Source organism: Musca domestica, unplaced genomic scaffold (assembly GCF_030504385.1).
Source record: "Musca domestica strain aabys unplaced genomic scaffold, Musca_domestica.polishedcontigs.V.1.1 31, whole genome shotgun sequence".
NCBI classification, from domain to species: Eukaryota; Metazoa; Arthropoda; class Insecta; order Diptera; family Muscidae; genus Musca; species Musca domestica.
Genome location: NW_026712309.1, coordinates 8,319,402 through 8,336,687, shown reverse-complemented (window position 1 = coordinate 8,336,687; position 17,286 = coordinate 8,319,402). Strand labels below are relative to the sequence as shown.

Here is a 17,286-nt window from a genome sequence, read left to right as displayed (position 1 = left end):
AGCAAAAATGAAATGTAATAAATTGATTAAACAATATGAATAGAAAAGAAACATCGTTGCCATAGGCATTGTCCACATGGAATGTCCGTTCCTATGTGACTAACACACACACACACGCAATGTGTGAGATTCAATTTACAAACCGTAACAATAGATTTAAATAAAGCCTCTTTCGGATTTGAATGAAATCTCCATGATTTTAATTGACAGAACACCATTACTGTTCGTTGTCTCGTTCGTCCAAACGAACGTCGAATCTTGAGTACCAAAGTTTTTTTTCTCTCCGACGACCTCCATCCGACCCAATCGACTCTGTTCGTCAAAAACAACATACACAGCATCATTCATCCAATATCATATGTCATTGTTTGTGTTGTGGTTCTTCTTTCTGTCCACAATAAGAAAACACTTGTATCCCATTTTAACTCTGATTTCGCCCGACCAAGTAAAATAACTTACAGAATTGAATGAAATGATTGAGGGAAGACATTCATTTCCTACTACGCATGTTACAACTATGACAATATCTGTGCCTGTCCATCATTCCGTACGAATGTGAACAGGTCGCATGTCGTTCGGTTGACCATTGGAGACCGCGACAGTTTCGGCGCATGATTACTGTCATTGAAAGTGCTACAAAATATTGGGTTTCATATTGTGGTATTTCGATGTTGATTGTTGTTTGCTATCTTAGTCGACAGAAGAAGGGAGAGACACTAGGCCCCAGTTGCAGAAACTATATTACTCATACCACAACTTCGTATATGTGTGTATGATGTCTCCCAGTTGTAAGTAGTCAAGAATTCTGCCCTTTCACTGGCAATGCTTCATTGGAGTACCTTCAATTGTCGTTTGTAGTTGTTGTTGTTGATTGCAGAGAAGGTGTATTGAGTTGTGCTTGTTCTTACATGTGTATATATGTATATGAATGTGTGCGAAATTTTACAGAGGAAGGTCTACTAGAACTAAGCTGGGCTACGTATCCGAAACCGAAAGATGCGTGGTATGCTTTGAATTTGCTATGGAATTTTCCTTTTATTTGTATCTGCGTGTACATAAAGTGTATGAATATTCTGACATCAACATTCGTTTGAGAAGAAAAAAAAATAAATTCAAAAGAATTTCTTTGATTTATGTATGACAGGAAACTTCAAAGGCACGGGTTCGGGATGTGGGACTGTTTAGGGCAAAGCAAAAGTCCAGATGTGACGGTTTTAAATATGTGACCAGTTGTAGTTTGATCATTTGACAAGTGTTTTGCATTTACATAGTATGTTGGTTGCAAAATAGTGAGACCTAATAGCATTACGACAAATTCGACGAGCTCAGTCAACGTTTTCACAACAAACACATTTTTATATAAATGGAGCGTACGAAATTTAAAATTAACCATTATAAGGAGGTAGAACATCTTCGTAAAACTACTGAAAAACAGCCCTGAGGCTATGCCAGCTTCCTGTCAGAATTATTCCAAATTATAGGCAACAAGTCGTTTTCATTAATTTAGTATTTTCTGTTAATTTCTAAAATGAGTCAAATAGCGCGAAAGATTAATGAAATGCCTTAATGTTCTCTCAAAAATATGATCCAAGTGTTCAATATTTCAATTCCATAGCAAATCTGGTTAATATTACTAATGCTGGCCACGCAATTTAAGTTTCTTCCAATCATTGATTTTGAAAGTATTTTGTTTTTGTTTTTCAAAACAGCAAATACATACACAAAATTGGCAGAAGTCGGGCACACTTAGAAAAAAATTGTAATCAGCTGGAAGCTCTATCTTACCTTTTTATTGTACCATGCCACGCTCGACATATGTTCATTTAAAAAGCAAAATTAGTTGACATTCAGCCCTTAATGTAACACCCATGCCTAATAAAACCGACGTAGGTTCCGGCGTTTTTCACCACAAGAATTTAATACATCTATATCTATAAACGAGGAAAATGTTTGTACATTTGATAGATTTTCCTGAAAATTTCCAAGTATACTACAACATTGGCAGAAAGTAACATAGGCTACATACATTTTTGAAATCAAAATCGGAGGTAACTCCAAAAAATTTAGATTTTATATGCACATATCTATTGATCTATTACAGATATAGTCTACAAAATTCGAATGTGTAATGGAACAAAAATAAATTTGCCAGATTATATTGAAATCGGTTCAGACTTGGATATATCTCCCACTATAAAACTCCGGTACAGAATTGCATTTTCCTTGTTTCTTCGAAGTTGAGCAATCTTTCTTATTCAGCCATGGTAGATCCTATGGGTTATGTACCTTCAAATTTTATGTAATATATTTGGAAAAAAATTTAAGTTTTTTCTTGTTAGATTGCATACTTTGAGTTAGCCCAACAAATTCCGAATGTAAGGCTAAATCATTGTAAAACTAAGATGATAAAATCATATGTTTACAATTTTTTCAAAGTGATTCATTTGATAACATCTCATTATCAAAATGTATATTTATGAATTCATTAGACATACACAAATCAGTGAAATTTGACAAGGTAAATTACGCTCTCTTGGGATGTAAAGCATCCATTATATTTTCTTATTCGATTGTTTCCCTTATTATTGATGTTGTCTTTATCAGCACAGCTTTCTGCATTTCGGTTAGGATCTTGCTACGTAAGTTAAACTTTTCTATAGATTTTGTAGTTTCCATTGGTATAGTACCTAAAGAGCTTATTACTATTGGTAGAATTTCTATTTTCTGCAGTGATAATGAGTTTTTCAGGTACTGTCATAATGGTTGGTATTTAGATTTCTTTGTGTTGATGGTTTCTACTATGTTGTTGCCTAGTGGGACTGCGAAATCTATTATTGTGTGTGCTGTGTATGCTGTCTTGGTATGATTATCATATCTGGTCTATTTGGTATGGTTATATCTGGTGGATTATTCACCAGTATTGATCTATCCCAGTATATGGTATAGTTGTCGGTTTCTAGTATGGGCTTCGGGTGGTATTTGTAGTACTATGTAGTGCGTTCATTGATCTTTAATGATTTGATTATAATCATGTAGATTATTTTTCCAATATTTTTGTGTCTTGTTGTGTAATGGTTGTGCGTTAGTGTAGTGCAAGTGTCGAGTAGATGTGCTATTGTTTCTGAGGCTCTCCTTCTCCTTCGGCCACTCCGAACTTTTCTATTTATTTACTTCTTTTTGTCGCTTGTATACAAATTTTTATCTCAGATTTCACAGAACAAGAATTGAGCACCTGTGTGTTGTTGATCCAAAACAGCCAAGCTTAAGACCTGAAGCTATTGCTTTTCTTTCTAGATTTACTCTCTGCAACCAGAAAAGAGCTGTTGATAAAATGTATGAAACGATTTAACAGATGATTTCGGGCATTAACAATTATAATAAGCTTGACAAATATTCAATCAGGGTGTTTCTGTTTAATATTATTATGACATTTTCGACGTATGTATGATACGTCGGAAAAGTATGTTATGCGTCACAATTATTTTGAGTAACTGATTTTCAGAGTGTAGTGTATCATATGCTCGGTCTCACGGAATAATGTGATAATTTACTTTAACGTATGTCCACTAACTTCTTACTTGTGGCTAAAGTCATCAAAACACCGAATATAGGGAGCTACCATTGTATGGGGATATAGGAAAGCGTGGATCTATAAGTCGGAAAAGTATGTCATATGCGTCACAATTTCTGACAGGTCACTTATGATTTTAAGTAACTAATTCTCAAAGTGTAGTGTCATAAAGTCATCAAAATACCACAATATGGAGGTAGAACTGCTCCGTAAAACTATAGAAATACAACCCTAATGCTGGAAATGAAATGGCTAGATTTCTCTCAAAAATATATCCAAACTGTTCTATCTTTCAATTTCAAGGCTAAACTGTCCAATCATTGGTTTTGAAAACATTTTGTTTTCACTTTCCAAAACAATAAATAGATACACAAAATTGGCAGAAGTCGGGCACACTTAGAAAAAAATCAGGTGGTAGTTCTACCTTACCTTTTTATTGTACCATGGGAGCTACCGTTGTATTTGGATATAGGAAAGCTTGGATCCATGTATAAAATGACCTACCACAAGAGATGAGAGAAAATTAAGTGTGACCAAGGATAGTTAAAATACCGAATATCGGGAGGCACAGTTATATGGGGCCAGTACGATTTCTTCAGGGAGGCAAACACAACTTCTATCCAATTTTTTTTTTCGTTCGTTCCCACGCCTCTCACACCCGCACATGCCGACCGCGGGGGCCACCTCTCTATACGTAGAGAGCGCGTACACACCAAAGTCCGGACTAAAGCGGGTTAGCAATGGTTTCACACCGGCTACAGAAACTACATCAGCCAGGAAATGTGATAAAAAAACAAAGGAAGAAAGTATTTTATTTTTTTTTTTTTTCATTTGAGTTTTGAAGTTTCCAGATAATTGAAAAGTTGTGATGTGAAAAGTTATTTTTGTTATTGGATTATTGACGAAATAAACGAAGAACGCTAGAAGAGTGAAATGTCAATTTTTCTTTACATAATAATATTCGATACCTATATCTTAAACGTCTCAAATTTTTTTGTTTTCTAATGTAAACAAATGTCAGCTCTACTCATGATATCAAATGCGCCCAATCATCAAAAATATTTATTGTTTTATTTTTATTTTTTAGGGAACTCTTTTAAATGAAATGACCTTTAGAGACAATTGATTGCTGTGGACATTTCGTGAGAAAACTACTTGCGTATGTACACAGAAATGCATTTCAAAAGCACTGGGGGGATCGACTAGTAAAACGTAAACTTTTTCATGTAGAATGTAGAAAAAATGTCCGAGCCCCCTCGCACCCAACGAATATGGTCCTGTTTGCATATACGATTGAAGAAGTTCTTATGAATTAACTCATCAACCGCAAAGACATTAGGTGTGTCTGGTTACTTTTCCAGCAGTAATTGTTCAGCAACTTCTTTCTGAGAGAAAAGGTAGTTTTATTTTTTTATTTTTTATTTTTTTTTTTTTTTTGTTGCAAGGAAAATTGCGAAAAGTAAACAGACGGTATTCCTGTAGAAGCTTGACACTAATCAGCTGATTTGTCACAACAAACCAATTTGTCCCCCATAAGGAGAATTAAAACAAAAGAAGCAATACTAATTTTACAAGTTTTTTAATAAAAATGTTGGAAATAGTCTTTTATTTTCTTATTACATATTAACATTTACGTTTTTCACATTTTGTAAAGTTGTTCTCCAAAAACTATTAGTCTTGCTAATTAAAAAAAAATTCAAATTGAAAGCACAAAAGTAAATAAACAAGCAATAGAAAACATCTGATTGAATGTCGATGAATGAGAAGAAGAAGAGTTGCAAGTGATTGCAAGAAGAAATTTGTCCAGCAAGAATTTGCAAACTCTCACTGAAAGAACTGTCAAAATTTCTCTCTCCAACCGCTCTCTTTTGCAGAACTTTCGGGTTAACAGACGACTTCTAGTAACAATTTGTAACAATTGTTACAAATTTTAGGGCAACCAGACACACCTATTATGTCCAGTATGACCAAGAAAATGGTAGATTCTGCATACATATGCTATATTACACATAAACGTATGTGTACATGTTTTATTTATGTATGTACAATTTAGATATCTTCCAACAAAGTGGTGTACAGAGGAATGGCTGAACTGTCTGTCATTGTTAAATTGAGATGAAATGATTTGATGTCAATTGCTTCGAATCTCAAATCAACAATCACCAGCATTGGTGTGCGGTGGTGTACTCTCCACTGACCAGTTACCACCATCGACTGAATAGACTTTCTGTCGTCGTCTCAAGTCTCGATCGTTTGTCTGATCATAAAGTGTATTTTATGATCTGGCTGGTTGTCTTGTCGCCCTTCTGGCCGTCGATGCAGATAGCTAAAAGACCGTGGAAATTTGCAAATTGACTTTGAATATTTTTATGACATTTATCTCTTGTTATCAATGTTTTTCTCCATAATGAACAATAAACAACTGAATATAGCGTAAAAATGGTTTGTCCCATATTCCCTTCTAACAGCAGATACCTACATAACAATAATGAAATGGATACATATACACGCACACACGCATCTCTATAATCAATATTTTTCTTTTCATCTTCTTCAATTCCAGATGTTCAGTGCCGTCTACTTAAGGGCAAGCAAATGATCAGATGTACCGGATAACATTCGTATTCAGATGCTACAGTTGGTAACAACAACAACAACAACCACCATAGCAACGACGTCGACAAGATCGCCAGCAACTACAACAACGAATAAGCCTTTCTGATAACTACCTGCTGTTTTCTACACTAAAAATAAACTCCGAAGAGCAAATCATCGATCGCCAGGCCGCCGCCTTACAAATTCTTCTGGTGGTACTTTTCTTTACCCAACCCGCTCTTGCTTACATTTCGCTCTCTTCGCTCACTGGCGCTCTCCCATACGATATCATCTGGGTGTGTTTTAAGTAGTCACTTAAGGGCAACTGAAGAGTTTGTGATATTTTCAAGTCAGTGTACAGAAGGCATGTTTATGCCTCGGTCGCGTTAATATTCTTTGATTCAAATGAAAACCGTCGGCATCCGATCTACAAATGCGTTGTGTTAGAAAATACCGCAAACGAATGATCTGCTCTTTAGAAAGAAAGTGAAACATAAATGCATGCTCAAAGTTATACGAAGTCGTTCGTAATTTTATTAAAGTGCACAACATATTCAAATAAAGTGAAATAAACATATAATTAATGAGTGCGAAAGTGTGATATTAGTGATAATTGTACAACTTTATCCTCATACAAATTAGTAGCATTGGATATTCGTGGGTTACTTCGTGTCTGGCCCATGTTCAAGACTAAATATGCGGAATTACAAAGCCCCAATTCGGTGTAAAGGAGGCACACGGAGAGGAAACGTACACGTTTCTCCTTTCTGGTTACTTTTTCGGATACTTACTGGTTATGTGGTACTCGCAGCTTGCATATCGTCGAGGGTGTCCGCCGATCCATTTGGTGGCGGTTCTGTAGGCATACATATTCCCGGCATCGGTCTGGGCTCAATTACCGAGTCTCGATGTCCCCGAGTGTGTTCTTGCAACGGATTAACGGTCGACTGTTCACATCGTGGATTGACGCAGGTTCCACGTAAAATATCTGCTGACGTTGAGAGATTGTAAGTATAGAAAAAATCTTTGTTTGCAAACTTTTTATTATTTCTGTAATGTATACTGGTTGGGTTTTATAACGGATTTCGTGTTGTGGGTAGGCAAATCTTTAAAAAAAACGACCCGTTAATTAAACAGAAATGTGTTTGCTTGATTAATTTAAAATTAATTGTTGCCAAAAAATAGGGTTCTTAACTCATAATAAACTCAGGACACAAAATGTGTGTTGTGATGAATGAAATATGATCTACTTTTGGATATTTGTCTTACTAGGCCAGGTAATTAGCAACAAGTAAAAAAGCTGTAAGTTCGGCTGGGGCGAACTTTGAATTCCCTCCACCATGAATATGCCAATTCTCAAAAACAATAAAATCCGTTAAAAATTCTGTTATAATCTTAAAAATACCGAATGTAGCTATTATATTAGGGTGTATACGACGACATGGACCTGCATAGGTAACTTATGTTATAAGCCATTACAATATTCAAATGCGAAATTTAAAAAAAAAGTGAATAATGTCGCTAAAATCATTAAAATACCGAATATCGGGCTATACCAAAACGTGGACAATGGACTTTCAATACCAAAAGTCCTGCAGACATAATATACATTTAAGTAAATTTTATCAATGTACTTCATTTCGTTCGGAAGCTAGAGTGATTTCCACAGACGAACGGACATCGCTAAATCGACATTGAATTTTATGCTGATCAAGTTGTGGGGTCTTAAATGTATATTTCGAGGTGTTACAAATGAAATGACATTCTTAATATACGCTCCATACTATGGTGGAGGGTATAAAAAAGGCCATTATCGGATTTTTATATTTTTTGTTAGTATATTCTTAGGCGTTGCACCAACAAAAATTACTATCCTCCCCTATTATATTAAAAAAAATAATCGGATGATGAATTCAAAGTCAACAAGTTGAAATACATGCATATGATTTCCGAAAGGGTATTCAAATTTCGAATATTTCTGATAGCGTCGTATGTAAAGTGATTTTTCATATTTTAAAATGAACACTTGTAGCAGACTTCTAAGTGCGCACAACAATATATAACTACTTTAGCATGGCACAATTAAGGTAGGGCAGAGCAAGCACCTGAATACAACTTTTTCTTTTGGTAGTCTTGTAATGTTAAAACTATATACAGTTTATTCAGATACAGATTGGTTTGAATAATAAACAAAAAATTATTTTGAAATTTTGAAAATTTTCGAATTCTGTTGAAATTTAAATTCATATTTACAGCTTTTGTGGATACTACACCTTCGCGTTCTGGGAAGAAAAGAATTGTCATCGTATTAGGGACCCAATGTTGTTAAAAACTTTCGTCGTCCATTTACTTTTCGCAATTTTCTCTTATATTAAAATATTATGAGAAAAGTGTCACTAGCAACTTGTTGCATTTGTTATTATTAATTCTGAAGCTTCCTACCTTCTAATTTTTGTACGATGCTGTAAAGCGTTTCCTTTCTGGAAACAAATTGGGCGAAGTGCCTTAAAATATGTTATAAAATGGTTAACATAAATGTATAAAAAGTAGCTTTACATATTAAATGACATGAATCTAAACACCCAAACTAGATTTTTATCTAATTAGTTAAGTACTGAACTCAATTTTTGATCCAAAACGTTATTTTCATAGATGGAAACAGATGGCGGAACATATCATGTCAGCCTTTCAGTGTGACGATAATCGGGCCAATTTAACTCACCAATGTTCAAGCGTTCGAGCTGTGGATGAAAACCGATCAATTTTATGCCTTTTCAACGTCTTAGTCACATGGACGAAGATAATGAATATTCTAATGCGCATAGGTAAACAAAGCAGTGAAGTTCGACCATGCGAAACTATTTATATCCTCCACCATACGAAAGGCTTAAATCTCAAATCGGATGAAAAATGTATATGAGATCTATCGCTGAACCTGTTTTCCAAAAATTAAATAACTATTCAAGCTCGAGATCAGATTATTATAAATATGTTCTTTATTCATATCGATATTTCGCAATTAACTGAACTGCATCTTCAGGATAAATAGTATACAATAAATACTCATTTCATTAATTATCACATAGTTTTTCATTCTTATGGCTAGTTTATGAGGTCAAGTATAATATTTGTTTTAAAGTAGAGTAGCTTCACTACCATCGGCAAGTCAATTTTTAACTGTTATTTCGTTTTGTATTGCGATCTATATGTATTTTTTGCTTTGGTATCAATACTCTGTAGCTTAAAACACTGTTGTCGAATGCGTTTAAAGTTCATACGTTTTGTTGCTGGCACATTAAGAATATGCAGCATCACTTTCGAATATTCTCCCACTCTCAAAGTCTGGATTATGAGTTGAGTTGGTACAGTGGGTCACGAGTGCTATTTTTGGTTTATTATTTTGGTGTCTAAGTTTTATATCTGATTTATGTCCAGCTTAACTTTTCGCAACTTTTTTTTTTGTTTGGTATATAATATTGCTTCTTCCATTTTTATTTTCACTTAAATATTAGCTAAAAATCGAATTGACGGCAATATGTAGTAGCTAAACCTATACATGTATACATGTAAGTCAAACGCCATAATTTTTAATTTTTTAAATTTTATTGAATGAAAGCAAAAAATGTAGGAAATACCATCAAATTTTAGAATACGTTTAGATTTGTTCGTATTGGTCATCCTTTAGCACGAATTATGGCCTTCAAACCGCCAATGAAATTGTCACACGCTGCCCGAATGTTGTTCTGCGGTATTTTGGCACATTCTCGGCGAAGCGATTGCTTAGGGTGATCGACACTTTGGTATTTTTTAGTGCCAACCTTGCTTTCCAAAATACTCCAGACACAATAGTCCAACAGATTGGTATCCTAGGTCTGCGGCCAAAAGGTTGCGTGCTCAAGAGTTTAATACACCCTCCATAATATTTTCGCGACAATATTCGGCATTTATTCTGATGCCACAGTCGATTAATAAGAGCGGAGAGCGACCATCGGCTGTTATGGCGGCCCACACCATCACCATGGCCGGCGCTCAAGTTCTGGTGGCCAACCGACGGTGCACATTTTCAGCTGACCTCTTTGGCAAGTTAACACGATCATTTTGTTTGTTTACAAACTGCTGGACAACGAATTTTTTCTCATCGGAGAAAACCAAATTCGGTAGTTCACCACTTTCGGCCAAGCGAAGCAACTCTTTACCTCTTTTGAGTATATTTTCTTTCTGTTTCGGTGAAGTTCTTTTTTTTTCTGGAAAATTCACACCAAAATCCTTTTTAGGAAGGAAAAAACAGGATTAGAATTAAATCTGTCTAAAAATATATTCTCATACCCAACAATTACATTTGCTTACATATTCGTTTTTGATATATATATTTTTGGAATTAACATTTTTTTTGTAAAGCAACAAAATGCCGAGAATGGGAGGTACTTTTTAGGGGATATATCGAAATTGGGACCTATATTTACAATTTCTTTCAGAAGTTTGGATTGAATTTAATAAATGTGAAACACTAAGTTTAGTTCTGATCAAGAATGCCCAGAACATCTATGCGTACCCTTCCTTGAGATGGGCCATCACATTCATCCGGCGATCTTTTGTAAATGACTCAATACATGCCAATCGCCATTTTATTTATTTCCAATTTCGTATGTCTACATCTAACGGTGCCTCCCGACATTCAATATATTAAGGTATTTAAAACCCATTATAAGCGTATTTTCAGTTAGAATTATAAGAAACCAAAAATTTTCTAACAATGTTTTTATTTAATATTCAGGAGATTTTCAATCCCATTAGGTAATTTTATAAGCTTCAAAATTACGGAATCTAAAAAACGCTTGCCCAAAAATATAAAATGTGACACATGTCAGAATTTCTATCCTATCTCCGAACTTTTCTAAGCTTCATCGACGCTTGTGGTATCCTCTTTATAGATCAAAACATTCACAAAAATAAAATCATTTCTTATTTCCCCCTCATTCTTTGGATAATTCTACAGCTCGCTTTTACAATGATCCAATCAAAATTATGACATATAAAGTTTAGATGGACGGACGCACATAGATAGATTGACTCATGACAAGGTAGGCTAACTTTGAAAAAATTGCAAGTATAGAGGTCTACCTGTTTGGCTTGTAATGTCGGAATTACTATCAAAACAATGAAAAAGCAAACAACTTGTTGCATTGATTTTGAATAAATAATTTAAAACCGCGAAGACTGAATGATAGTTCAAAATTTCTTTTCTAAATCATGTTCTATATATCTCTTATGGTTTATTTCGCGACAAAAACTGTAGATTTTGTCGATGCATATGTTGCAGTAAGCATTTTGAAAACAACCGAATTTGAATATTTTCTGAACAATTTTTTTATTATTGAAAAGAATACGCACACATAAACAAATTAAGTTGACATATTAAGCCAGAAAAATAAAAAAAAAATTAAAATCATATGGTAGTTCTGCCCTAACTTGAATTCATTGTACCATGTATTGACTTAAAGTAGTTGTCCATGTTAACTATGTTAAAATGTCCTATCCACATAGTGGTGTAGTCAGGGTCGAACAGCTGACGAAAATAAAAAGAGATCATAATTTTTATTTTTGTGTTTAAACTATTTACATATACTTTTCCATGAATAGATTCAGAAAACGAAGAATGGCTAATTGTTGTAATGAAAGCTAGATCGTTTTTTGTTCGATTTGTCAGATTGATAAAAAATAGTTATGCAAATGTGGTTCGCAAACTCCTATACTATGATCCACATCTCTCAATGGAAAAGATTAGCTGTTTTTTTACTTGTTATTTAATGGAAAAGCGCGAAAATGTACGTAACGAATATTTCGCAATATTTGACTTTGTTTCGTATTACTTTCAGAACGAAACTTACAGCCTTGCAATGTTTGCTGTTCGCTACCAATATCATAGTTTCATCCTGACGTATGGAATAGTCACTTGCAGCATTGATGTGACGATTTTGGAGCATTCACAAATGAATGAGAATCACACTCAGTTCGCGTTTTTTCCAAAAAAAACATTATACCAAATATTGCATTTTCAACTAAGAACTCACCGAGTTCCGTAAATTGAAGAAACATGCACAAGTTAGCTGCGTGTAAGTTTGTGCCAGCGTCCATGAAGGTTGATCAGGGCTGGGTGGGTTTTATTGTGACTGGTGCTATCAGTCGTATTCTAGTCGACTGATTGTCCAAAGAATTATTATAACCAAGTGCCGTTTAAAATAATATTTGCTATATTTTTTATTAAAATACCAATTGTGGAGCACAACAAAACATGTATTCTCCGAAGAAATATTATAGTTAATTTGAATAATTTGTGATTTATTTAAAGGTTTTATTTGTGTGTTTCTTTTTTGAGACGAGCTTAATGATCTGAAAATGATAGTGTCTCTCGGGCTTTCCTTTCCACAGCAAACTTCAGGTCATTAAGCTCGTCTCGAAAGCGAAATATTCAAATAAATTCATAAACATATGATCTTCGCGATAACAAGGTCATACTCAAAAAAACGTTATTTAAAGGTATTAAAAACGCCAAAGAATTGTAATACTTATTGCCCATTAAATATTAATTTTGGTTTTGAAATATGCTCTGTTCCCGAACCTGCAAGAATTTACTGGTTGTGAATTTTTTTCGATATCATTAAGGGAAAACCGGTTATAGTAGGAAACAGGCTAGCATTCTTTCAGTTCTGGAACAGATCAATGATTTGAAAATGGGTTCTTTATTATTGAAAACAATTCACACAATAGAAATTATTTTCAGGATTACTTTTGAATATGAACTATTTGAGTGAAAGTATTTTGTTAAAAGAACAAAAACTGATTTTTTTCTTCTAATAAATATATCATTATAACAACATCGTCTACGTACTTTTCCAATATTTGTTATTCAGTAAGCTCTGTACAAAGTGCACGACAATTCTTTCCGATTAATTGTAAAAAGTAACAGGTAAGTTCGGAAGGTTCGGCCTTTCTTTTAATACCCTTCACCATGACGAAACTTTTTAGCCTATCAATGAAAGAGAATAGTTAGTTCTTCAAAAATATTTTTATTTTTTAATATAATCTCCTGAAACTTCAAAACACTTAGTCCAACGCTTTTCTAGCAACTTTATCCCCTGATTAAAATAGTTTTAATCAATGTCTTCAAAATAGTGGTTTACAACTGTAATTGCATCTTCATTTGAGGTAAAACACTTGCCAGCAAGGATTTTTTTTAGATTTGGGAACAAGAAGAAATCACTAGGAGCTAAATCAGGAGAATAATGTGGGTCGTCAACCAACTCATACTTTAATTCGTTGATTTTAGCTTCAGTCCATTGTTTGAATTGTTCTTTTGTCTCTGAAGTATAGTTGTGGATCCTTGTCTCATTAACAGTTATGAAATGACGCTTAAAATCCATTTTATTTCGCCTAAAACGATCCAAACAAGCTTGAGAAATGTTCATTCTTATGTGTTTTTGATCGACTGTTAACAAATGCGGCACCAGAGTTTAAAAGCCAGCACCTATTGAAATTAGGCCTAGCCTTTTAGTGCAACTGCTATTAAATATTGATAGCCACCGCTAAAATAGCACATGATCAGCTATTTAGCTCAGCGCATAGCTATTTAGCCATAAATGAATGAATGCAACCGAAAAACAAAGTTTGTTTATGTCTTCTTCACTAAAAGTATTTTTGTCTGGTATTTCAAAATTTAAGCGCAAGTTTAGAGTGAATTGCCGCAAAAAAATTAAAAAATGTTCCGTGGGGTGAATTCATGTCATGTGTTGCAATTTTTTTTTAAATCCTAGGTGTTGAGATTATGTTCAGCACTGGCCTTGAAATGTAATTTATCGTGGACATTTTCAGGTGGCTCAGAGGAGCCGGCGGCTGCAGCAGCCGCTGCCATGAAGGCTTGCAGCATTCGTGGATCCTCCTCTTTGATTTGTTTGGGTCAATGCTAGCCCTTTACGGCCTGACTCTGTTGTGTAGCCATTTTACTTTGCTGCTCCAGCTTTTCACGAGAGCTATGACTCAGTTGGTCTTATCCAAACTTCCACTAGCAGCAGCTCCACCAGCCTTCTGTGGTCTGTGAAAACTCTTTGTATGGTTTGGGGAATTTGGGCATTCTTAAAGGGCTTTTACTGGTGGCGATATTGGTGCTATGTTCTTTCTTTAAAACCATTTGATTCGGAACACTTGCTACTGTTGTGCCATGTGTTGCAGTCGGTGTAACCTCCGGTCACCAACATTGGCTGGAATATTAGTGGTATTTGTCGACGACGTAGAAGATACTGCAGTTGTGGGCTTGTATAAAAATTTCGGCGGATAACTATCAACTTGGGGCTGTTGCAATGGTCCCCGAGAGTCGTATTTTTACTTGGCTTAATTTCACACACTGCATAAAATGTAAACAAATACCTCGTTTCTGATTGTTTGAAACAAATTTGCCGCAAACTTTAAATGTCATGGCGCCTTAGGTGCCAATTTTGACATTTGAGGGTGCCACAAAAGTTGCTTTGTTGTAGCAATTCGCCGATGCGGTTACCTGGTAAATCTACATTGGCAGCAGTAGTCATGTTGCTTTTTTGATGTTAAGGCTAATTTCATTTTAGCTTCAGCCGCTCACTGCTATTTTGTCCTTGCTGACGATTTTAAGTAGCATTAGCTCTCTCGGCTAAATTGTTTGTAATGTGTTGCTATTTATTGGCGTAGCTCATTGATAGGCTACATTTTGTGAAGATTTTTTAGCAGGCAAAGCTGAAAATTTTCGGTTCTATTGCTAATTTTGCGTTAGCATTTTAAACCCTGTGCGGCACCCATCTTGCAGAAAGCTTTTTCATCTGTAGTTCTTCATTCAATATTAAATGGACTCGACATTTGAGAATCCCATGATATTTGTAATTTCACGCACTTTTATTCGTCGATCATTTAAAACCATATCATGCACTTTGGCTACAATTTCTATTGTTGTTGCTGTTTTTGGGCGTCCATTACGTGGGCTATCTTCAATGTTTGTACGACCACGTTTAAATTCAGCAACCCAATTTTTTTACTGCTGCACATGAATTTCTTGTTCCGATAAATCTTTTTATGTGAATGTATGCACGCACAGAATTTGAAGCAAATCCGTTAAAAAATGTGATGTGTAAGTTCTTTAACATGAAGTCTAGAGGAAAACGTGGACCAATGTAGACAATGTTCTGCCACCAGAGGTAAACCCCATTATGAACTCTAAATGTGGAATTTTGAACATTCCGTCAGAGATGCTATTATTAGTATCGCAAACAAATGACAAGGCAAAATCATATTTACATAGTGATTAAAAACGCGATATGCCTTCATTGTCAAGTATGCAACGTTAGGAATTCCTCAAGCAATGTACCGTTTTATATGTGATATTAAAAATTGGCTGCAGATAGACGATCCAATACAAATTCTATTCCTGGTACTTCAATAAGCAGTCCACTTCTTTAAACGAGTACTTACGTATTTTGAGAATTTTAAAAAAGTAGATAAAATCCGATCCACATTTCAAAAAGTTCATTTAAAAAGCGCGTAATGCCAAAAGTGCCCTAAATCCGGTAGATCCATTACATGAAAGCATTATAGAAACTGCACTGGGGTTAGGTAGGCTTCGATCATAAAAGATGTTAGGGATACAAATTTTACTTGAAAAACAAGTAAGCAAAGGCTACAGTCGAGCGGGGCCGACCGTTGAATACCCTACAACACTATAATAAACGATACAGTTTATATATGCGAGATACTCGAAAGAATTCCACAAGATATTGTAACAAATAATAAAAGAAAACCATCAGGTTTCGTTCTCTAATTTTCGAATAATAGCAACTTAAACTAATTTGCTCATTTCCAATTTATTGGTAGATGTTGCATGTAAACGGTCTTCCTAGATCTGGAACCAATATTTCCCAAAGACCTATAATCTCTCAGAAGTGGCAAAAGATTAACATTTATTATTGGTTTTTGACTGAAACGCATCTATATGAGATACAGACATTTGACTATATTCCTTAACGAAATCAGCGTTACCGAAATAGTCAGAAGTGCATCTTTCCTTTATTTGTGAATTCTTCAAAAAGTCACTGGAATGGACATTTTTGTGTTTTGTCTACAAAAGTTGGCAAACTATTTCACACATTGAATATTTTTGGATGGCCATCCAAAACTGTTTGGCTTTTGCAATGTCCGGTAACCCCCATTCAAATGTGCGTGAGGATCAGGCGATAAATACGACAGGCTGACAATTTTGCAGTTTTTTGGTCCATTTCAACCCCTAAATATATGGCGATCATCTCCAAAAAGAGTAGGCTTCTATTCTGACCCTCATCTTATCCCCATGCAAAATTTCGTAAGGATCGAGCCATAAATGCGATCTGTATATGATATCCTGATATCCTAACTACTTAGTTTTGTTAGCTGTAGAAATATTACCAAATGTTTAATTCAAAATGAAAATATGCCAAAAATATGACAAAATTGAAAAAATATGAGAAAATGTTACAAAATCAATGTTTTCATCTTTAGAGAGATATTTTTATGCGACTTTTTTAGACGGGTTTTCTTTCCTGCCGAAATCAGTTCACTCGTTCTCGACATATAAGAGACCTTTCAAGCATATCTTCTTTGATAGACATATATATCGCACATATTTTGCTATATATCCGATTTGTTGGATGTTAACATCAATCTAAAGGTCAGAAGTAACCTTGTCATGGCTTTGTGATTTCGCCGGGATTTAAAATATTCGCGGTTTAATGAAAAATTTTGAATTTTTTCAACACAAAAAACATGGTCTATTTTACCCGCTAAATATTATCCGATGACCACCATAATTGGTAGGCTTCTTCCCCGCCCTAAACTCTAGCTACATGCGAAATTCCGTGTCGATTGGTCTATAACTGCGACCTGTAGAGCAACTGGAAAATCAAGAAATTTTTCAGTTTTTGGTCCATTTCAACCCCTAAATATTATGCGATCATCTCCAAAAGAAATAGGGTTCTATTCTGACTCTAGCCCCACCTCCATTCTAAATTTCGTGAAGATCGGGCCATAATTGCGACCTGTAGAGTGATTACAAATTAACATGGACAGACGGA

General features: G+C 34.9%; 1 protein-coding gene across 1 annotated transcript in view; it reads left to right on the top strand.

Moving 5' to 3' along the window:
* LOC101896782 (protein slit) overlaps positions 1 to 17,286 on the top strand; it is an 87,099-nt gene that overhangs the window by 45,276 nt on the left and 24,537 nt on the right. Inside the window, 1 exon segment of the mRNA XM_059125070.1 lies at positions 6,135 to 7,173. Coding sequence (XP_058981053.1) covers positions 6,863 to 7,173 — 311 coding nt within the window. The 5' untranslated portion in view covers positions 6,135 to 6,862.